This window comes from Oncorhynchus mykiss, chromosome 19, assembly GCF_057628025.1.
Source record: "Oncorhynchus mykiss isolate SJ-2025 chromosome 19, ASM5762802v1, whole genome shotgun sequence".
NCBI lineage: Eukaryota > Metazoa > Chordata > Actinopteri > Salmoniformes > Salmonidae > Oncorhynchus > Oncorhynchus mykiss.
In genome coordinates, this window is record NC_143040.1 from 2,825,493 (window position 1) to 2,850,481 (window position 24,989).

The 24,989-nt window shown below is 39.4% G+C and overlaps 1 protein-coding gene across 3 annotated transcripts in view; it reads right to left on the reverse strand.

The window, feature by feature from the left end:
- The window catches only part of LOC110513232 (uncharacterized), a 137,992-nt gene that overhangs the window by 98,892 nt on the left and 14,111 nt on the right, over positions 1 to 24,989 (reverse strand). For all 3 annotated transcript variants that reach the window (XR_016488710.1, XR_016488709.1, XM_090209774.1), the window contains exons 5-11: positions 24,600 to 24,689; positions 11,567 to 11,656; positions 10,878 to 11,463; positions 9,885 to 10,001; positions 9,608 to 9,674; positions 9,360 to 9,452; positions 6,853 to 8,847 (exon numbers count right to left, since the gene is read on the reverse strand). Coding sequence is in view for 1 of the 3 variants with exons in the window: in XM_090209774.1 (XP_090065900.1) it covers positions 6,853 to 8,847; positions 9,360 to 9,452; positions 9,608 to 9,674; positions 9,885 to 10,001; positions 10,878 to 11,463; positions 11,567 to 11,656; positions 24,600 to 24,689 (3,038 nt within the window). In the remaining 2 variants the exon portion in view is untranslated. The remainder of the gene's footprint in view (positions 1 to 6,852; positions 8,848 to 9,359; positions 9,453 to 9,607; positions 9,675 to 9,884; positions 10,002 to 10,877; positions 11,464 to 11,566; positions 11,657 to 24,599; positions 24,690 to 24,989) is intronic.

Below are 24,989 nucleotides of genomic sequence, written 5' to 3' on the forward strand. Positions count from 1 at the left end.
TTGAGAACACCTTTATTTAACCAGGTAGGCTAGTTGAGAACACCTTTATTTAACCAGGTAGGCTAGTTGAGAACACCTTTATTTAACCAGGTAGGCTAGTTGAGAACACCTTTATTTAACCAGGTAGGCTAGTTGAGAACACCTTTATTTAACCAGGTAGGCTAGTTGAGAACAACTTTATTTAACCAGGTAGGCTAGTTGAGAACACCTTTATTTAACCAGGTAGGCTAGTTGAGAACACCTTTATTTAACCAGGTAGGCTAGTTGAGAACAACTTTATTTAACCAGGTAGGCTAGTTGAGAACAAGTTCTCATTTACAACTGCGACCTGGCCAAGATAAAGCATAGCAGTGTGAACAGACAACACAGAGTTACACATGGAGTAAACAATTAACAAGTCAATAACACAGTAGAAAACAAAGGGGGAGTCTATATACACTGTGTGCAAAAGGCATGAGGAGGTAGGCGAATAATTAAAATTTTGCAGATTAACACTGGAGTGATAAATGATCAGATGGTCACGTACAGGTAGAGATACTGGTGTGCAAAAGAGCAGAAAAGTAAATAAATATAAACATTATGGGGATGAGGTAGGTAAATTGGGTGGGCTATTTACCAATAGACTATGTACAGCTGCAGCGATCGGTTAGCTGCTCAGATAGCAGATGTTTAAAGTTGCTGAGGGAGATAAAAGTCTCCAACTTCAGCGATTTTTGCAATTCGTTCCAGTCACAGGCAGCAGAGAACTGGAACAAAAGGAGGCCAAATGAGGTGTTGGCTTTAGGGATGATCAGTGAGATACACCTGCTGGAGCGCGTGCTATGGGTGGGTGTTGCCATCGTGACCAGTGAACTGAGATAAGGTGGAGCTTTACCTAGCATGGACTTATAGATGACCTGGAGCCAGTGGGTCTGGCGACAAATATGTAGCGAGGGCCAGCCGACTAGAGCATACAGGTCGCAGTGGTGGGTGGTATAAGGTGCTTTAGTAACAAAACGGATGGCACTGTGATAAACTGCATCCAGTTTGCTAAGTAGAGTATTGGAAGCTATTTTGTAGATGACATTGCCGAAGTCGAGGATGGGTAGGATACTCAGTTTTACTAGGGTAAGTTTGGCGGCGTGAGTGAAGGAGGCTTTGTTGCGGAATAGAAAGCCGACTATAGATTTGATTTTAGATTGTTTGATATGAGTCTGGAAGGAGAGTTTACAGTCTAGCCAGACACCTAGGTACTTATAGATGTCCACATATTCTAGGTCGGAACCATCCAGGGTGGTGATGCTAGTCGGGCGTGCGGGTGCAGGCAGCGAACGGTTGAAAAGCATGCATTTGGTTTTACTAGCGTTTAAGAGCAGTTGGAGGCCACGGAAGGAGTGTTGTATGGCATTGAAGCTCGTTTGGAGGTTAGATAGCACAGTGTCCAAGGTAGGGCCAGAAGTATACAGAATGGTGTCGTCTGCGTAGAGCTGGATCGGGGTATCGCCCGCAGCAAGTGCAACATCATTGATACATACAGAGAAAAGAGTCGGCCCGAGAATTGAACCCTGTGGCATCCCTATAGAGACTGCCAGAGGACTGCCAGAGGACCGGACAACATGCCCTCCGATTTGACACACTGAACTCTGTCTGCAAAGTAGTTGGTGAACCAGGCAAGGCAGTCATTAGAAAAAAACGAGGCTACTGAGTCTGCCGATAAGAATATGGTGATTGACAGAGTCGAAAGCATTGGCCAGGTCGATGAAGACGGCTGCACAGTACTGTCTTTTATCGATGGCGGTTATGATATCATTTAGTACCTTGAGCGTGGCTGAGGTGCACCTGTGACCGGCTCGGAAACCAGATTGCACAACGGAGAAGGTACGGTGGGATTCGAGATGGTCAGTGACCTGTTTGTTAACTTGGCTTTCAAAGACCTTAGATAGGCAGGGCAGGATGGATATAGGTCTGTAACAGTTTGGGTCCAGGGTGTCTCCCCCTTTGAAGAGGGGGATGACTGCGGCAGCTTTCCAATCCTTGGGGATCTCAGACGATATGAAAGAGAGGTTAAACAGGCTGGTAATAGGGGTTGCGACAATGGCGGCGGATAGTTTCAGAAATAGAGGGTCCAGATTGGTAAGCCCAGCTGATTTGTACAGGTCCAGCTTTTGCAGCTCTTTCAGAACATCTGCTATCTGGATTTGGGTAAAGGAGAACCTGGAGAGGCTTGGGCGAGTAGCTGCGGGGGGGGGGGGGGGGAGCTGTTGGCCGAGGTTGGAGTAGCCAGGAGGAAGGCATGGCCAGCCGTTGAGAAATGCTTGTTGAAGTTTTCGATAATCATGGATTTATCGGTGGTGACCGTGTTACCCAGCCTCAGTGCAGTGGGCAGCTGGGAGGAGGAGCTCTTGTTCTCCATGGACTTTACAGTGTCCCAGAACTTTTTGGAGTTAGAGCTACAGAATGCAAATTTCTGCCTGAAGAAGCTGGCCTTTGATTGACTGCGTGTATCGGTTCCTTACTTCCCTGAACAGTTGCATATTGCGGGGACAATTCAATGCTATTGCAGTCCGCCAGAGGATATTTTTGTGCTGGTCGAGGGCAGTCAGGTCTGGAGTGAACCAAGGGCTATATCTGTTCTAGTTCTGCATTTTTTGAACGGAGCATGCTTATCTAAAATGGTGAGGAAGTTACTTTTAAAGACTGACCAGGCATCCTCAACTGACGGGATAAGGTCAATATCCTTCCAGGATACCCGGGCCAGGTCGATTAGAAAGGCCTGCTCGCAGAAGTGTTTTAGGGAGCGTTTGACAGTGATGAGGTGTGGTCGCTTGACTACGGACCCATAGCGGATACAGGCAATGAGGCAGTGATTGCTGAGATCCTGGTTGAAGACAGCGGAGGTGTATTTGGAGGGCCAGTTGGTCAGGATGACGACTATGAGGGTGCCCTTGTTTACAGATTTAGGGTTGTACCTGGTGGGTTCCTTGATGATTTGTGTGAGATTGAGGGCATCTAGCTTAGATTGTAGGACTGCCGGGGTGTTAAGCATTTCCCAGTTTAGGTCACCTAACAGAACAAACCCTGAAGCTAGATGGGGGGCGATCACTTCACAAATGTTGTGCAGGGCACAGCTGGGAGCTGAGGGGGGTCGGTAGCAGGCGGCAACAGTGAGAGACTTATTTCTGGAGAGAGTATTTTTTTAAATTAGTAGTTTGAACTGTTTGGGTATCTCTGCAGTAGACTGCAACTCCTCCCCCTTTGGCAATTCTATCTTGACGGAAAATGTTATAGTTCGGTATGGAAATCTCCGAATTTTTGGTGGCCTTCCTAAGCCAGGATTCAGACACGGAAAGGACATCAGGGTTGACTGAGTGTGCTAAAGCAGTGAGTAAAACAAACTTAGGGAGGAGGCTTCTGATGTTGATGTTGCGCTGTTTATGACTTCAAGCCTATCAACTCTCGAGATGAGGCTGGTGTAACCGAAGTGAAATGGCTAGCTAGTTAGCGCGCGCTAATAGCTAATAGCGTTTCAAATATCACTCGCTCTGAGCCTTGGAGTGGTTGTTTCCCTTGCTTTGCATGGGTAACACTGCTTCGAGGGTGGCTGTTGTCGTTGTGTTCCTGGTTCGAGCCCAGGGAGGAGCGGTTCGAGCCCAGGGAGGAGCGAGGAGAGGGACGGAAGCTATACTGTTACACTGGCAATACTAAACCCCCGCCCTCCTTTCGGAAAAGCTGACCACGACTCCATTTTGTTGATCCCTGCCTACAGACAGAAACTAAAACAAGAAGCTCCCACGCTGAGGTCTGTTCAACGCTGGTCCGACCAATCTGATTCCACACTCCAAGACTGCTTCCATCACGTGGACTGGGATATCTTTCGTATTGCGTCAGACAACAACATTGACGAATACGCTGATTCGGTGTGCGAGTTCATTAGAACGTGCATTGAAGATGTCGTTCCCATAGTAACGATTAAAACATTCCCAAACCAGAAACCGTGGATTGATGGCAGCATTCGCGTGAAACTGAAAGCGCGAACCACTGCTTTTAATCAGGGCAAGGTGACCGGTAACATGACCGAATACAAACAGTGTAGCTATTCCCTCCGGAAGGCAATCAAACAAGCTAAGCGTCAGTATAGAGACAAAGTAGAGTCTCAATTCAACGGCTCAGACACAAGAGGCATGTGGCAGGGTCTACAGTCAATCACGGACTACAAGAAGAAATCCAGCCCAGTCACGGACCAGGATGTCCTGCTCCCAGGCAGACTAAATAACTTTTTTGCCCGCTTTGAGGACAATACAGTGCCACTGACACGGCCCGCAACCAAAACATGCAGACTCTCCTTCACTGCAGCCGAGGTGAGTAAAACATTTAAACGTGTTAACCCTCGCAAGGCTGCAGGCCCAGACGGCATCCCCAGCCGCGCCCTCAGAGCATGCGCAGACCAGCTGGCTGGTGTGTTTACGGACATATTCAATCAATCCCTATCCCAGTCTGCTGTTCCCACATGCTTCAAGAGGGCCACCATTGTTCCTGTTCCCAAGAAAGCTAAGGTAACTGAGCTAAACGACTACCGCCCCGTAGCACTCACTTCCGTCATCATGAAGTGCTTTGAGAGACTAGTCAAGGACCAAATCACCTCCACCCTACCTGACACCCTAGACCCACTCCAATTTGCTTACCGCCCAAATAGGTCCACAGACGATGCAATCTCAACCACACTGCACACTGCCCTAACCCATCTGGACAAGAGGAATACCTATGTGAGAATGCTGTTCATCGACTACAGCTCGGCATTTAACACCATAGTACCCTCCAAGCTCGTCATCAAGCTCGAGACCCTGGGTCTCGACCCCGCCCTGTGCAACTGGGTACTGGACTTCCTGACGGGCCGCCCCCAGGTGGTGAGGGTAGGCAACAACATCTCCACCCCGCTGATCCTCAACACTGGGGCCCCACAAAGGTGCGTTCTGAGCCCTCTCCTGTACTCCCTGTTCACCCACGACTGCGTGGCCACGCACGCCTCCAACTCAATCATCAAGTTTGCGGACAACACAACAGTGGTAGGCTTGATTACCAACAATGACGAGACGGCCTACAGGGAGGAGGTGAGGGCCCTCGGAGTGTGGTGTCAGGAAAATAACCTCACACTCAACGTCAACAAAACTAAGGAGATGATTGTGGACTTCAGGAAACAGCAGAGGGAACACCCCCCTATCCACATCGATGGAACAGTAGTGGAGATGGTAGCAAGTTTTAAGTTCCTCGGCATACACATCACAGACAAACTGAATTGGTCCACCCACACAGATAGCATCGTGAAGAAGGCGCAGCAGCGCCTCTTCAACCTCAGGAGGCTGAAGAAATTCGGCTTGTCACCAAAAGCACTCACAAACTTCTACAGATGCACAATCGAGAGCATCCTGGCGGGCTGTATCACCGCCTGGTACGGCAACTGCTCCGCCCACAACCGTAAGGCTCTCCAGAGGGTAGTGAGGTCTGCACAACGCATCACCGGGGGCAAACTACCTGCCCTCCAGGACACCTACACCACCCGATGTTACAGGAAGGCCATAAAGATCATCAAGGACAACAACCACCCGAGCCACTGCCTGTTCAGCCCGCTATCATCCAGAAGGCGAGGTCAGTACAGGTGCATCAAAGCTGGGACCGAGAGACTGAAAAACAGCTTCTATCTCAAGGCCATCAGACTGTTAAACAGCCACCACTAACATTGAGTGGCTGCTGCCAACACACTGACACTGACTCAACTCCAGCCACTTTAATAATGGGAATTGATGGGAAATTATGCAAAATATATCACTAGTCACTTTAAACAATGCTACCTAATATAATGTTTACATACCCTACATTATTCATCTCATATGTATACGTATATACTGTACTCTATATCATCTACTGCATCTTTATGTAATACATGTATCACTAGCCACTTTAAACTATGCCACTTTGTTTACATACTCATCTCATATGTATATACTGTACTCAATACCATCTACTGTATCTTGCCTATGCTGCTCTGTACCATCACTCATTCATATATCTTTATGTACATATTCTTTATCCCCTTACACTTGTGTGTATAAGACAGTAGTTTTGGAATTGTTAGTTAGATTACTTGTTGGTTATTACTGCATTGTCGGAACTAGAAGCACAAGCATTTCGCTACACTCGCATTAACATCTGCTAACCATGTGTATGTGACAAATAAAATTTGATTTGATTTGATTTAAAGTGCCTATAAGAACATCCAATAGTCAAAGGTTAATGAAATACAAAATGGTGTAGAGGTGTAGAGGGAAATATTCCTATAATTCCTATAATAACTACCTAAAACCTCTTACCTGGGAATATTGAAGACTCATGTTAAAAGGAACCACCAGCTTTCATATGTTCTCATGTTCTGAGCAAGGAACTCAAACGTTAGCTTTCTTACATGGCACATATTGCACTTTTACTTTCTTCTCCAACACTTTGTTTTTGCATTATTTAAAACAAATTGAACATGTTTCATTATTTATTTGAGGCTTTATTGATGTATTATATTAAGTTAAAATAAGTGTTCATTCAGTATTGTTGTAATTGTCATTATTAAAAATAAATACAATAAAAAAATTGTCTGATTAATCGGTATCAGCTTTTTTGGTCCTCCAATAATCGGTATCTGTATCAGTATCTGCGTTGAAAAATCATAATCAGTCGACCTCTAGTTTGGACTATGTGGCAGAGGTTCCCAAACGTTGTAGTGAGAATTGGACCAAATATTTATCATGGATAGACTTTTGTTCAAAAGTTATTCATTAAAATGTTATTCACATGAATATCAAGTTAGATTGACTTGATGTAGCTCACCATTGACTGGGACATCTGTCTCTCTGCTGGTTGCACTGGTGTCTCCTTCTCCATAGACAGCTGACACTCTGACTCTGTAGCAGGTACTGAGGTTCAGAGTTACATCACAGTAACATTCAGGTCCCTCTGTTACCATGGTAGACCAGCCCTCCAGTCCTGTCTCTTTATAGTCTACGTTGTAGTGGAGTACAGAGGCACCATCTTCACACTCAGGCTGGAACCAAGTCACTTTGACAGTTTCCTTTGTTTTGTTCAGCAGCCGGCTCACATACAGCTGTTCAGGTGGGGATCTCAGGGTCTTGACCTCAATGACCTTGCTAAAGTCACTCATACCAGAGTGTTCTATAACAGAGTATCTGATCTGGTACAGTGTGAACGGTTTCAGACCTGGCACCAGACAGGTTTCTGCAGGAGCCAGGGTGTCTACTACATTCCATGGCCGTTTGCTAACCTTGCTAACACCAGTAGTCATGACTCTGTACTCTACTCTGTACCTCTCAGGTCTTCTGATGGTTGACTGTGGAAACGTCAGGAGGACACAGCTCTGTTTTATCTCTGCTACCTGGCCTGGATCAGGTTTTAATCCCAGCTGGAAGTTGGTAGTGATGAGACTGCCTTGTTGATACAGACGAATGGAGGATCCAGGAACACTGATATCTGGTATAACTGCTGCTATGAACTTGATGTTCTCTCCATCGCCGCTGTCTTCATAGGATTTGGTGAACAAGCGGAGGGCAGACTGTATTTTCTGAGGTAAATCTGGAGGTTTGAATGGTCGCTGTGTCTCCTGCTGTCCAGTGAGATCAGATTGGTTCACGGTGTTCATTGGAACATAGTGTTTGTGCTGCTCCATGATGGAAAGGAACGGATCTTCATCCTCCAGGGAGGTCAGAGTGAAACACAGCAGCCTGTCCTTTGATGATCTGAGGACAGCGTCCAGCTCTTCCTGAGATTTCATTATGGGGATGTTTCTTGTTTTACAGACATTCAGAGACTTCACCTCCGCTGCCTTGTTGTTTAGCCACAACTGTATAGACTGAAGACAGAACGGTGACTGGTCATGGTTCTGGAGAATGTCTCTCAGTCTGTTTTCATCCACCCCTTCACTCTCTCTCATGGTCTTTACTGCCATGGCCAGCTCTCTCTTAAACTGCAACTGGTACTTCTGCAGAAGCTCTGATAATCTAGACAGTTTATACTTCAGATCAGGAAACCATTTCATCACACAACCATTGGTGAAGTCTGTCATCATCTCCTGGCATCTCATGGTGGCCTGCCTCAGATGGTCCAGCACACCCTCTGCCTTTGTGAAAAATTTAATTTCAACAGAATTGTCCAGATTCTTCAGAGGATAGAGCCAGGCGTACAGAGGCACTGCTTCCTCTCCTTGCTGTCCAAGGAGCTTCGGGAGAGTTTCATAGACTTTTAGAGCTCTGTCATACGTCATGGAGCCATTGATATGGTCTAAATCACAGTAGAGAGTACACTGATACAACAAACTGTTTGGTTTTTCATCGTCACTCAAGCTGGAAAAGATCTGATCTGCACTGAAGGTGGGGATCATCTTCTTTACAACACTGTGTATATCTGCCTCTCCTGCACCACTGTGTTGTCCGCTGATGTGTTTGTAATCAAAGGTAAAGAACGCTTGAGCTCCATAGAGAACAGCCATGACCACATGAGTTGCCTTTCGTTGTGTTCTGACTCTTTCCTCCTGAAGCACCCTGTGACTGAGCATGTCCAGTCTGGTAGTGGTTCTGTACTGTAGAGTGACCCGGTCCTGCAGTGTGGACTGAACAGGATGGTTCAGGTATCCAGCAGCACCTCCAACCTCCACCAGTCCAGACAGGACACTGGCTCTGAGAGGAGTGGTCACATCCAGAGCCCTGAATCTGTCCTGAAGGGAGTCTCCTTCAATACACTTCACCTCTGTGAGAGGCCGAGGTAGAGAATGACGCATGAAGGCTATTGTACTTTCATCCCAAAGACTGACATCTAAGGAGATAAAATGATATTACATCCCGTGCAGAACTTCCCAATTTATCATAATACATACAGTGGGGAGAACAAGTATTTGACACACTGCCGATTTTGCAGGTTTTCCTACTTACAAAGCATGTAGAGGTCTGTAATTTTTATCATAGGTACACTTCAACTGTGAGAGACGGAATCTAAAAAAAAAAAATAATAATCCAGAAAAAAAATATTTAAAAAATCCAGAAAATCACATTGTATGATTTTTAAGTAATTAATTAGCATTTTATTGCATTGCAGTGTATCAAATACTTGTTCTCCTCACTGTATTTCACAATATGAACTATTCACAAGACAAACTATAAAGTCCAGCACTCAACAAAATGTATAAATTTTCTAGACCAGCGCTGACCCAGTCCATGCTTTAAACATTAGATAAAACAGCTGTGTTTAAACTATGCACACATACCTGAGCAAAACAATAACTATATCCACAATACAACAAGTCTTTAAACTGGAAAAGCATCCGGTACCTGAATCAAATGAGTCACTGCGGCAGTCATACAACATCCCAAGATCGAAGGGACGACCGAGGGCAGCCACCACAACACTGTCTGCTGTCCAGTCTGACAATCACAGAAAACACATCATAACATGTTGTGATATAGATCATTAAATGCATCATTCAGCAGTAATATAACTCACCGTTGGTAAGAACAGCCTTAGGTTCTAGTACAGGTCATTAAAGGTCAACAGCAGTAATGTAACTAATGTAACTAACCTTCAGTCAGGCTTCTGCAGAAATGCTTGGCAGGATTGTTCAGCTCAATGGTCGGGTTCTTGACATTCTGAGGAACATATGTCATCACTTGAAGTTACTCAACAAAGGATAGTGGGAGAAAACAGTTCAATACAATACAGAAAAGTGTTGGTAAACTGATAAGAACAGATGGAGATAGTTGAAAATTGACAGGAAAGTGTCTGTCTAGAAGGTAAAGTATTGTTAAGGTAAGTTACCAGTACTATCTAGAAGGTAAAGTATTGCCAGTAAATGATACCTGTTCAGTGTTGTCAGTAGCAAGCTCCTCTGTATTATGTTGTAGAATCGTGATCTCTCTCTGGAGTCGAGCTTCCAGCCTGGAGGCAATCTGTTCCTCCTGAGTTTTGGTGTTTTCCTTGATAGACAATTACAGCCAACACATTAGTATTATATTAAACTAAGACTTACTGAAAGACAGGCAGAAAGGCACATTTAACTTGAGATCATAAAAATGGAATAAAATAAAAATGCTAAATAAAACTGAAACATGTTACTTTTTAACCCACTGCCTTACAATGTTTAATATACTGTCCAATGTCCTGGTGGCAAGAAGAAACTATAGACAAACCCACCTCTTCAGTATCTACCACACACTGGTCCAGGCTATAGACACACCCACCTCTTCAGTATCTACCACACACTAGTCCAGACTATAGACACACCCACCTCTTCAGTATCTACCACACACTAGTCCAGACTATAGACACACCCACCTCTTCACTATCTACCACACACTAGTCCAGACTATAGACACACCCACCTCTTCACTATCTACCACACACTGGTCCAGGATATAGACACACCCACCTCTTCACTATCTACCACACACTGGTCCAGGATATAGACACACCCACCTCTTCACTATCTACCACACACTAGTCCAGACTATAGACACACCCACCTCTTCCCTATCTACCACACACTAGTCCAGACTATAGACACACCCACCTCTTCACTTTCTACCACACACTAGTCCAGACTATAGACACACCCACCTCTTCACTATCTACCACACACTAGTCCAGACTATAGACACACCCACCTCTTCACTTTCTACCACACACTAGTCCAGACTATAGACACACCCACCTCTTCACTTTCTACCACACACTAGTCCAGACTATAGACACACCCACCTCTTCACTATCTACCACACACTAGTCCAGACTATAGACACACCCACCTCTTCACTATCTACCACACCACTGGTCCAGACTATAGACACACCCACCTCTACAGTATCTCTCTCATTCTTTATGACATCGTGGTTCCTGTGGTCCTGTAAGGCACACAGAACACAAACAGAAACCTGGTCTGTCTTACAGAAGACCTCCAGAGCTCTGTGGTGCAGTTGGCACAGTTTCTGCTCCAGGTTTCCAGTCACCTCCACCAGGGTGTGTCTCTGCAGAGCTGCTACAGTGTAGTGATGCTTGACATGTCTCTCACAGTAGGAGGCAGTGCAGGTCAGACAGGACTTCACAGCTTTGAGCTGTTTCTCAGTGCAGAAATCACAGGCCACATCTCCAGGTCCAGCGTAGCAGTGCTTGGGAAGATCAGGGACCTTGAACCCTGCCTGGTGGAGTTTCTCAATCACCTTCTCCAAGGCTGAGTTAGTGAGGAGGTCAGGACGGGTTCTGAATCTCTTTCTGCACTGGGGACAGTCGTAGTCTCCTGTCTGGTCAGGCTGGTTCCAGTAGGTCTCAATGCACCGTCTGCAGTAACTGTGTCCACAGGGGATGGAGACTGGCTCTTTGAAAACCTCTGTACACACTGAACATCTGAAGTGGTCCTCTGTCAGTAGACAGGCTGTCAGCTCACTGTACACAATGTGGTAGAGAAATGTGGTTGCTGTTTTAAAGACAATTATACAGGAGCTAACCTACTAGATTTACAGGAATGTGGAAGCTGTTCTTCACTTACCTGGCATCTTTTCCAAACATAATGGGCCTGTCCATGGAACAATCACTCTTCATGGACAGACATGGTGACCACACCCTCTCCTGTTTTACACTGTGGAAAGATCAAGGAGGGTTTTGTCATTGTGTGAATATGCAGAATGTAGTACCTATCTTTCATGTTGACTGTTTGGATATTTCTAAATGGACAGAAACAAAACTATTTCTATATTTCTAAATGGTCAGAAACAAATATGTGTATATTTCTATATGGACAGAAACATAAATATATAGTTATTTCTATTTGAAAATGATTTCACATGATGCCTATTTCATATGAAAAGCCTAAATACTTATAACCACTATAAATCAACACCTTTTCCCTTGGATTATTGAATTACCTACATCATGTTATTTCAAGCTATCCATTCGGAGCGCAACATCGCATTGTTAAAAAATATGTCTACATTGGGCAATTGAAGACATTTAGGGCTTATGTTAATAGACCTTTCAAAAGTTGTACATAAAATGTATCAGGAAGTGACTTGATGCCTACTGGTGCCATGGTGCTATATGATGCTAAACGGGAGAGGCGTATAACGGTAATATTGTCAAAATGTTTCTTTTAACAACCATGAGATTTGGGTTTTTTTTTTTAATAAAAAAAATACGAAACATTAGACAATAATTAACAGTAGGCAAAGTTATCAAGTCAGGAGAAAATTATATCAAACAACATTTGATGTCCAGTACCATTCACTGTGAGTTCACAGTTGGTGATGCCTCATCGTGATTGAATATTCCTCATAATTTCCAACAATGTCAATGAGTGTCATCACCCTCTTTCCTTTGCGGTACCTCAAACTGTCTCGCTTATCAGCTGAGATAAACATTTATTTGTTAATTTTACTGCAGGCTCAGAGTTTGTCTGAGCAGTGTCTTAAAATCATCCTAAAACAGGTTTTAACACGATCCCTAACAGGATCTCACCTTTTTAATATTAGGAGAATTCCACCAATTTTTAAAGGGAGAATCTGTAGTTAAAACAAGAAATGGGACAACCCATTTTTGGGCAAACTATTTTTGGGCTTGAGAAATGTGACTACTCTCAAATTCATGGATGGGGCTACGGACATCAAAATGAATGAATGATGTTATGAAGCTATACAGTGTTTGCTTCAGTCCATATCACTAGTAATATGGAACCATTCCAGTCCATATCACTAGTAATATAGTCCTATTCCAGTCCATATCACTAGTAATATAGTCCTATTCCAGTCCATATCACTAGTAATACAGTCCTATTCCAGTCCATATCACTAGTTATATATAACTATTCCAGTCCATATCACTAGTAATATAGTCCTATTCCAGTCCACATAACTAGTAATATAGTCCTATTCCAGTCCATACCTCTAGTAATATAGTCATATTGCATTCCATATCACTAGTAATATAGTCCTATTCCAGTCCATGTCACTAGTAATATAGTCCTATTCCAGTCCATATTAGTAATATAGTCCTATTCCAGTCCATATCACTAGTAATATAGTCCTATTCCAGTCCATATCACTAGTAATACAGTCCTATTCCAGTCCATATCACTAGTTATATATAACTATTCCAGTCCATATCACTAGTAATATAGTCCTATTCCAGTCCACATAACTAGTAATATAGTCCTATTCCAGTCCATACCTCTAGTAATATAGTCATATTGCATTCCATATCACTAGTAATATAGTCCTATTCCAGTCCATATCACTAGTAATATAGTCCTATTCCAGTCCATATTAGTAATATAGTCCTATTCCAGTCCATATCACTAGTAATACAGTCCTATTCCAGTCCATATCACTAGTAATATAGTCCTATTCCATATCACTAATAATATAGTCCTATTCCAGTCTATATCACTAGTAATACAGTCCTATTCCAGTCCATATCACTAGTAATATAGTCATATTCCATGTCACTAGTAATATAGTCCTATTCCAGTCCATATCACTAGGAATACAGTCCTATTCCAGTCCATATCACTAGTAATATAGTCATATTCCATATCACTAGTAATATAGTCCTATTCCAGTCCACATCACTAGTAATGTAGTCCTATTCCAGTCCATATTAGCAATGTAGTCCTATTCCAGTCCATATCACCAGTAATATAGTCCTATTCCAGTCCATATTTATAGTAAAATAGTCCTATTCCAGTGCATATCACTAGTAATATAGTCCTATTCCAGTCCACATCACTAGTAATGCAGTCCTATTCCAGTCCACATCACTAGTAATATAGTCCTATTCCATATCACTAGTAATATAGTCCTATTCCAGTCCATATCACTAGTAATACAGTCCTATTCCAGTCCATATCACTAGTAATATAGTCCTATTCCATATCAATAGTAATATAGTCCTATTCCAGTCCATATCACTAGTAATACAGTCCTATTCCAGTCCATATCACTAGTAAAATAGTCCTATTCCAGTGCATATCACTAGTAATATAGTCCTATTCCAGTCCATATCACTAGTAATATAGTCCTATTCCAGTCCATATCACTAGTAATACAGTCCTATTCCAGTCCATATCACTAGTAATATAGTCCTATTCCATATCAATAGTAATATAGTCCTATTCCAGTCCATATCACTAGTAATATAGTCCTATTCCAGTCCATATTAGTAATATAGTCCTATTCCAGTCCATATCACTAGTAATACAGTCCTATTCCAGTCCATATCACTAGTAATATAGTCCTATTCCATATCACTAATAATATAGTCCTATTCCAGTCTATATCACTAGTAATACAGTCCTATTCCAGTCCATATCACTAGTAATATAGTCCTATTCCATGTCACTAGTAATATAGTCCTATTCCAGTCCATATCACTAGGAATACAGTCCTATTCCAGTCCATATCACTAGTAATATAGTCCTATTCCATATCACTAGTAATATAGTCCTATTCCAGTCCACATCACTAGTAATGTAGTCCTATTCCAGTCCATATTAGCAATGTAGTCCTATTCCAGTCCATATCACCAGTAATATAGTCCTATTCCAGTCCATATTTATAGTAAAATAGTCCTATTCCAGTGCATATCACTAGTAATATAGTCCTATTCCAGTCCATATCACTAGTAATGCAGTCCTATTCCAGTCCACATCACTAGTAATATAGTCCTATTCCATATCACTAGTAATATAGTCCTATTCCAGTGCATGTCACTAGTAATATAGTCCTATTCCAGTCCATATCACTAGTAATATAGTCCTATTCCAGTCCATATTACTAGTAATATAGTCCTATTCCAGTCCATATCACTAGTAATATAGTCCTATTCCAGTCCATATCACCAGTAAAATAGAACAATTCCAGTACATATCACAAGTAATATAGTCCTATTCCAGTCCATATCACTAGTAATACAGTCCTATTCCAGTCCATATCACTAGTAATATATTCCTATTACAGTCCTTATCACTAGTAATATAGTCATATTACAGTCCACATCACTAGCAATATAGTCCTATTCCAGTCTTATCACTAGTAATATAGTCCTATTCCAGTCCATATCACTAGTAATACAGTCCTATTCCAGTCCATATCACTAGTAATATAGTCCTATTCCATATCACTAGTAATATAGTCCTATTCCAGTCCATATCACTAGTAATATAGTCCTATTCCAGTCCTTATAGTCCTATTCCAGTCTATATCACTAGTAATATAGTCCTATTCCAGTCCATATCACTAGTAATATAGTCCTATTCCAGTCCATATAGTCCTATTCCAGTCTATATCACTAGTAATATAGTCCTATTCCAGTCCATATTTATAGTAATATAGTCCTATTCCAGTCCATGTTACTAGTAATATAGTCCTATTCCAGTCCATATCACTAGTAATATATTCCTATTACAGTCCTTATCACTAGTAATATAGTCATTTTACAGTCCACATCACTAGTAATATAGTCCTATTCCAGTCCATATCACTAGTCATATAGTCCTATTCCAGTCCATATCACCAGTGAAATAGAACAATTCCAGTCCATATCACTAGTAATATAGTCCTATTCCAGTCCATATCACTAGTAATATAGTCCTATTCCGTATCACTAGTAATATAGTCCTATTCCAGTCCATATCACCAGTGAAATAGAACAATTCCAGTCCATATCACTAGTAATATAGTCCTATTCCAGTCCATATCACTAGTAATATAGTCCTATTCCGTATCACTAGTAATACAGTCCTATTCCAGTCCATATCACTAGTAATATAGTCCTATTCCATGTCACTAGTAATATAGTCCTATTCCAGTCCATATCACTAGGAATACAGTCCTATTCCAGTCCATATCACTAGTAATATAGTCCTATTCCATATCACTAGTAATATAGTCCTATTCCAGTCCACATCACTAGTAATGTAGTCCTATTCCAGTCCATATTAGCAATGTAGTCCTATTCCAGTCCATATCACCAGTAATATAGTCCTATTCCAGTCCATATTTATAGTAAAATAGTCCTATTCCAGTGCATATCACTAGTAATATAGTCCTATTCCAGTCCATATCACTAGTAATGCAGTCCTATTCCAGTCCACATCACTAGTAATATAGTCCTATTCCATATCACTAGTAATATAGTCCTATTCCAGTGCATGTCACTAGTAATATAGTCCTATTCCAGTCCATATCACTAGTAATATAGTCCTATTCCAGTCCATATTACTAGTAATATAGTCCTATTCCAGTCCATATTACTAGTAATATAGTCCTATTCCAGTCCATATCACTAGTAATACAGTCCTATTCCAGTCCATATCACTAGTAATATAGTCCTATTCCATATCACTAATAATATAGTCCTATTCCAGTCTATATCACTAGTAATACAGTCCTATTCCAGTCCATATCACTAGTAATATAGTCCTATTCCATGTCACTAGTAATATAGTCCTATTCCAGTCCATATCACTAGGAATACAGTCCTATTCCAGTCCATATCACTAGTAATATAGTCCTATTCCATATCACTAGTAATATAGTCCTATTCCAGTCCACATCACTAGTAATGTAGTCCTATTCCAGTCCATATTAGCAATGTAGTCCTATTCCAGTCCATATCACCAGTAATATAGTCCTATTCCAGTCCATATTTATAGTAAAATAGTCCTATTCCAGTGCATATCACTAGTAATATAGTCCTATTCCAGTCCATATCACTAGTAATGCAGTCCTATTCCAGTCCACATCACTAGTAATATAGTCCTATTCCATATCACTAGTAATATAGTCCTATTCCAGTGCATGTCACTAGTAATATAGTCCTATTCCAGTCCATATCACTAGTAATATAGTCCTATTCCAGTCCATATCACTAGTAATATAGTCCTATTCCAGTCCATATCACTAGTAATATAGTCCTATTCCAGTCCATATCACCAGTAAAATAGAACAATTCCAGTACATATCACAAGTAATATAGTCCTATTCCAGTCCATATCACTAGTAATACAGTCCTATTCCAGTCCATATCACTAGTAATATATTCCTATTACAGTCCTTATCACTAGTAATATAGTCATATTACAGTCCACATCACTAGCAATATAGTCCTATTCCAGTCTTATCACTAGTAATATAGTCCTATTCCAGTCCATATCATTAGTCATATAGTCCTATTCCAGTCCATATCACTAGTAATACAGTCCTATTTCAGTCTATATCACTAGTAATATAGTCCTATTCCATATCACTAGTAATATAGTCCTATTCCAGTCCATATCACTAGTAATACAGTCCTATTCCAGTCCATATCACTAGTAATATAGTCCTATTCCATATCACTAGTAATATAGTCCTATTCCAGTCCATATCACTAGTAATATAGTCCTATTCCAGTCCTTATAGTCCTATTCCAGTCTATATCACTAGTAATATAGTCCTATTCCAGTCCATATCACTAGTAATATAGTCCTATTCCAGTCCATATAGTCCTATTCCAGTCTATATCACTAGTAATATAGTCCTATTCCAGTCCATATTTATAGTAATATAGTCCTATTCCAGTCCATGTTACTAGTAATATAGTCCTATTCCAGTCCATATCACTAGTAATACAGTCCTATTCCAGTCCATATCACTAGTAATATATTCCTATTACAGTCCTTATCACTAGTAATATAGTCATTTTACAGTCCACATCACTAGCAATATAGTCCTATTCCAGTCTTATCACTAGTAATATAGTCCTATTCCAGTCCATATCACTAGTCATATAGTCCTATTCCAGTCCATATCACCAGTGAAATAGAACAATTCCAGTCCATATCACTAGTAATATAGTCCTATTCCAGTCCATATCACTAGTAATATAGTCCTATTCCGTATCACTAGTAATATAGTCCTATTCCAGTCCATATCACTAGTAATACAGTCCTATTCCAGTCCATATCACTAGTAATATAGTCCTATTCCATATCACTAGTAATATAGTCCTATTCCAGTCCATATCACTAGTAATATAGTCCTATTCCAGTCCATATTAGTAATATAGTCCTATTCCAGTCCATATCACTAGTAATACAGTCCTATTCCAGTCCATATCACTAGTAATATAGTCCTATTCCAGTCTATATCACTAGTAATACAGTCCTATTCCAGTCCATATCACTAGTAATATAGTCCTATTCCATATCACTAGTAATATAGTCCTATTCCAGTCCATATCACTAGGAATACAGTCCTATTCCAGTCCATATCACTAGTAATATAGTCCTATTCCATATCACTAGTAATATAGTAATATTCCAGTCCATATCACTAGGAATACAGTCCTATTGCAGTCCATATCACTAGGAATACAGTCCTATTCCAGTCCATATCACTAGGAATACAGTCCTATTCCAGTCCATATCACTAGTAATATAGTCCTATTCCATATCACTAGTAATATAGTAATATTCCAGTCCATATTAGCAATGTAGTCCTATTCCGGTCCATATCACTAGTAATATAGTCCTATTCCAGTCCATATCATTAGTAATACAGTCCTATTCCAGTCCATATCACTAGTAATATAGTCCTATTCCATATCACTAGTAATATAGTCCTATTCCAGTCTATATCACTAGTAATATAGTCCTATTCCAGTCCATATTTATAGTAATATAGTCCTAATCCAGTCCATATCACTAGTAATAGTCTATTCCAGTCCATATCACTAGTAATATAGTTCTATTCTAGTCCATATCACTAGTAATATAGTCCTATTCCTGTCCATGTTACTAGTAATACAGTCCTATTCCAGTCCATATCACTAGTAATATATTCCTATTACAGTCCTTATCACTAGTAATATAGTCATTTTACAGTCCACATCACTAGCAATATAGTCCTATTCCAGTCTTATCACTAGTAATATAGTCCAATTCCAGTCCATATCACTAGTCATATAGTCCTATTCCAGTCCATATCACCAGTAAAATAGAACAATTCCAGTCCATATCACTAGTAATATAGTCCTATTCCAATCCATATCACTAGTAATACAGTTCTACTCCAGTCCATATCACTAGTAATATAGTCATATTCCATATCACTAGTAATATAGTCCTATTCCAGTCCATATCACTAGTAATACAGTCCTATTCCAGTCCATATCACTAGTAGTATAGTCCTATTCCATATCACTAGTAATATAGTCCTATTCCAGTCCATATCACTAGTAATATAGTCCTATTCCAGTCCATATTTGTAATATAGTCCTATTCCAGTCCATATCACTAGTAATACAGTCCTATTCCAGTCCATATCACTAGTAATATAGTCCTATTCCATATCACTAGTAATATAGTCCTATTCCAGTCCATATCACTAGTAATATAGTCCTATTCCAGTCCATATTAGTACTATAGTCCTATTCCAGTCTATATCACTAGTAATATAGTCCTATTCCAGTCCATATTTATAGTAATATAGTCCTATTCCAGTCCATATCACTAGTAATAGTCTATTCCAGTCCATATCACTAGTAATACAGTTATATTCCAGTCCATATCACTAGTAATATAGTCCTATTCCAGTCCATGTCATTAGTAATATAGTCTTATTCCAGTCCATATCACTAGTAATATAGTCCTATTCCAGTCCATGTTACTAGTAATATAGTCCTATTCCAGTCCATATCACCAGTAAAATAGAACAATTCCAGTACTTATCACTAGTAATATAGTCCTATTCCAGTCCATATCACTAGTCATATAGACCTATTCCAGTCCATATCACCAGTAAAATAGAACAATTCCAGTCCATATCACTAGTAATATAGTCCTATTCCAGTCCATATCACTAGTAATATAGTCCTATTCCATATCACTAGTAATATAGTCCTATTCCAGTCCATATCACTAGTAATATAGTCCTATTCCAGTCCATATTAGTAATATAGTCCTATTCCAGTCCAGATCACTAGTAATACAGTCCTATTCCAGTCCATATCACTAGTAATATAGTCCTATTCCAGTCTATATCACTAGTAATACAGTCCTATTCCAGTCCATATCACTAGTAATATAGTCCTATTCCATATCACTAGTAATATAGTCCTATTCCAGTCCATATCACTAGGAATACAGTCCTATTCCAGTCCATATCACTAGTAATATAGTCCTATTCCATATCACTAGTAATATAGTAATATTCCAGTCCATATTAGCAATGTAGTCCTATTCCGGTCCATATCACTAGTAATATAGTCCTATTCCAGTCCATATCACTAGTAATACAGTCCTATTCCAGTCCATATCACTAGTAATATAGTCCTATTCCATATCACTAGTAATATAGTCCTATTCCAGTCTATATCACTAGTAATATAGTCCTATTCCAGTCCATATTTATAGTAATATAGTCCTATTCCAGTCCATATCACTAGTAATAGTCTATTCCAGTCCATGTTACTAGTAATATAGTCCTATTCCAGTCCATATCACTAGTAATATATTCCTATTACAGTCCTTATCACTAGTAATATAGTCATTTTACAGTCCACATCACTAGCAATATAGTCGTATTCCAGTCCATATCACTAGTAATATAGTCCTATTCCAGTCCATATCACTAGTCATATAGTCCTATTCCAGTCCATATCACCAGTAAAATAGAACAATTCCAGTCCATATCACTAGTAATGTAGTCCTATTCCATATCACTAGTAATACAGTTCTATTCCAGTCCATATCACTAGTAATATAGTCATATTCCATATCACTAGTAATATAGTCCTATTCCAGTCCATATCACTAGTAATACAGTCCTATTCCAGTCCATATCACTAGTAATATAGTCCTATTCCATATCACTAGTAATATAGTCCTATTCCAGTCCATATCACTAGTAATATAGTCCTATTCCAGTCCATATTTGTAATATAGTCCTATTCCAGTCCATATCACTAGTAATATAGTCCTATTCCAGTCCATATCACTAGTAATATAGTCCTATTCCATATCACTAATAATATAGTACTATTCCAGTCTATATCACTAGGAATTCAGTCCTATTCCAGTCGATATCACTAGTAATATAGTCCTATTCCATATCACTAGTAATATAGTCCTATTCCAGTCTATATCACTAGTAATACAGTCCTATTCCAGTCCATATCACTAGTAATATAGTCCTATTCCATATCACTAGTAATATAGTCCTATTCCAGTCCATATCACTAGGAATTCAGTCCTATTCCAGTCCATATCACTAGTAATATAGTCCTATTCCATATCACTAGTAATATAGTCCTATTCCAGTCCATATCACTATTAATATAGTCCTATTCCAGTCCATATCACTAGTAATATAGTCCTATTCCAGTCCATATTACTAGTAATAGAGTCTTATTCCAGTCCATATTAATAGTAAAATAGTCCTATTCCAGTCCATATCACTAGTAATATAGTCCTATTCCAGTCCATATCACTAGTAATATAGTCCTATTCCAGTCCATATCACTAGTAATATAGTCTATTCCAGTCCATATCACTAGTAATATAGTCCTATTCCAGTCCATGTCACTAGTAATATAGTCCTATTCCAGTCCATATTTATAGTAAAATAGTCCTATTCCAGTCCATATCACTAGTAATATAGTCCTTTTCCAGTCCATATCACTAGTAATACAGTCCTATTCCAGTCCATATCACTAGTAATATAGTCATATTCCATATCACTAGTAATATAGTCCTATTCCAGTCCATGTCACTAGTAATATAGTCCTATTCCAGTCCATATCACTAGTAATATAGTATATTCCAGTCCATATCACTAGTAATATAGTCCTATTCCAGTCCATATCACTAGTAATATAGTCCTATTCCAGTCCATATCACTAGTAATATAGTCCTATTCCAGTCCATGTTACTAGTAATATAGTCATATTCCAGTCCATATCACTAGTAATATAGTCCTATTCCAGTCCATGTTACTAGTAATACAGTCCTATTCCAGTCCATATCACTAGTAATATAGTCCTATTCCATATCACTAGTAATATAGTCCTATTCCAGTCCATATTTATAGTAATATAGTCCTATTCCATATCACCAGTAATATAGTCTATTCCAGTCCATATCACCAGTAATATAGTCTATTCCAGTCCATATCACTAGTAATATAGTCCTATTCCAGTCCATGTCACTAGTAATACAGTCCTATTCCAGTCCAGATCACTAGTAATATATTCCTATTACAGTCCTTATCACTAGTAATATAGTCATTTTACAGTCCACATCACTAGCAATATAGTCCTATTCCAGTCTTATCACTAGTAATATAGTCCTATTCCAGTCCATATCACTAGTAATATAGTGCTATTCCAGTCCATATCACTAGTAATAAAGTCCTATTCCAGTCCATATTACTAGTAATATAGTCTTATTCCAGTCCATATCACTAGTAATATAGTCCTATTCCATATCACTAATAATATAGTCCTATTCCGGTCCATATCACTAGTAATATAGTCCTATTCCAGTCCATATCACTAGTAATATAGTCCTATTCCAGTCCATATCACTAGTAATATAGTCCTATTCCAGTCCATATCACTAGTAAAATATTCCTATTCCATATCACTAGTAATATAGTCCTATTCCAGTCCATATCACTAGTAATATAGTCCTATTCCAGTCCATATCACTAATAAAATATTCCTATTCCATATCACTAGTAATATAGTCCTATTCCAGTCCATATCACTAGTAAAATATTCCTATTCCATATCACTAGTAATATAGTCCTATTCCAGTCAATATCACTAGTAATATAGTCCTATTCCATATCACTAGTAAATAGTCCTATTCCAGTCCATATCACTAGTAATATAGTCCTATTCCATATCACTAGTAATATAGTCCTAATCCAGTCAATATCACTAGTAATATAGTCCTATTCCATATCACTAGTACTATAGTCCTATTCCAGTCAATATCACTAGTAATATAGTCCTATTCCATATCACTAGTAATATAGTCCTATTCCATATCACTAGTAATATAGTCCTATTCCAGTCAATATCACTAGTAATATAGTCCTATTCCATATCACTAGTAAAATATTCCTATTCCATATCACTAGTAATATAGTCCTATTCCAGTCCATATCACTAGTAATATAGTCCTATTCCAGTCCATATCACTAATAAAATATTCCTATTCCATATCACTAGTAATATAGTCCTATTCCAGTCCATATCACTAGTAAAATATTCCTATTCCATATCACTAGTAATATAGTCCTATTCCAGTCAATATCACTAGTAATATAGTCCTATTCCATATCACTAGTAAATAGTCCTATTCCAGTCCATATCACTAGTAATATAGTCCTATTCCATATCACTAGTAATATAGTCCTAATCCAGTCAATATCACTAGTAATATAGTCCTATTCCAGTCCATATCACTAGTAATATAGTCCTATTCCAGTCCATATCACTAGTAATATAGTCCTATTCCATATCACTAGTAATATAGTCCTAATCCAGTCAATATCACTAGTAATATAGTCCTATTCCAGTCCATATCACTAGTAATATAGTCCTATTCCATATCAATAGTAATATAGTCCTATTCCAGTCCATATCACTAGTAATATAGTCCTATTCCATATCACTAGTAATATAGTCCTAATCCAGTCAATATCACTAGTAATATAGTCCTATTCCAGTCCATATCAATAGTAATATAGTCCTATTCCAGTCCATATCACTAGTAATATAGTCCTATTCCACATCACTAGTAATATAGTCCTACTATAGTCCATATCACTAGTAATATAGTCCTATTCCAGTCCATATCACTAGTAATATAGTCCTATTCCAGTCCATATCACCAGTAATATAGTCCTATTCCAGTCCATATCACTAGTACACACATCTGAAGTGGTTCTCTGTAAGTAGACTGGCTGTCAGCTCACTGTACACAATGTGGTAGAGAAATGTGGTTGCTGTTTTAAAGACTATTATAAAGGAGCTAACCTACAAGATTTACAGGAATGTAGAAGTTGTTTTAAGAACTGAATATACAGGAGCTAACCTACAAGATTTACAGGAATGTGGAAGCTGTTTTAAAGACTATTATACAGGAGCTAACCTGCTAGATTTACAGGAATGTGGAAGCTGTTTTAAATACTACAATACAGAAAGCTAACCTACTAGATTTACAGGAATGTGGAAGCTGTTTTAAAGACTATTATACAGGAACTAACCTGCTAGATTTACAGGAATGTGGAAGCTGTTTTAAAGACTATAATACAGAAAGCTAACCTACTAGATTTACAGGAATGTGGAAGCTGTTTTAAAGACTATTATACATGAGCTAACCTGCTAGATTTACAGGAATGTGGAAGCTGTTTTAAAGACTATAATACAGAAAGCTAACCTACTAGATTTACAGGAATGTGGAAGCTGTTTTAAAGTACTGACTATACAGGGGCTAACCTACAAGATTTACAGGAATGTGGAAGCTGTTCTTCACTTACCTGGCATCTTTTCCAAAAAAAATGGGCCTGTCCATGGACCAATCACTCTTCATGGACAGACACGGAGACCCCACCCTCTCCTGATTACCACTGTGGAAAGATCAAGGAGGGTTTAGTCATTGTGTGAATATGCAGAATGAAATACCTATCTTTCATGTTGACTGTTTGGATATACATCTAATAACAGTTAGTGAGATGATATCGTCCTACTATAGTCCACATCACTAGTAATATAGTCCTACTATAGTCCACATCACTAGTAATATAGTCCTATTCCATATCGCTAGTAATATAGTCCTATTCCAGTCCATATCACTAGTAATAGTGCTATTCCATATCACTAGTAATATAGTCCTACTCCAGTCCATATCACTAATATTATAGTCCAAT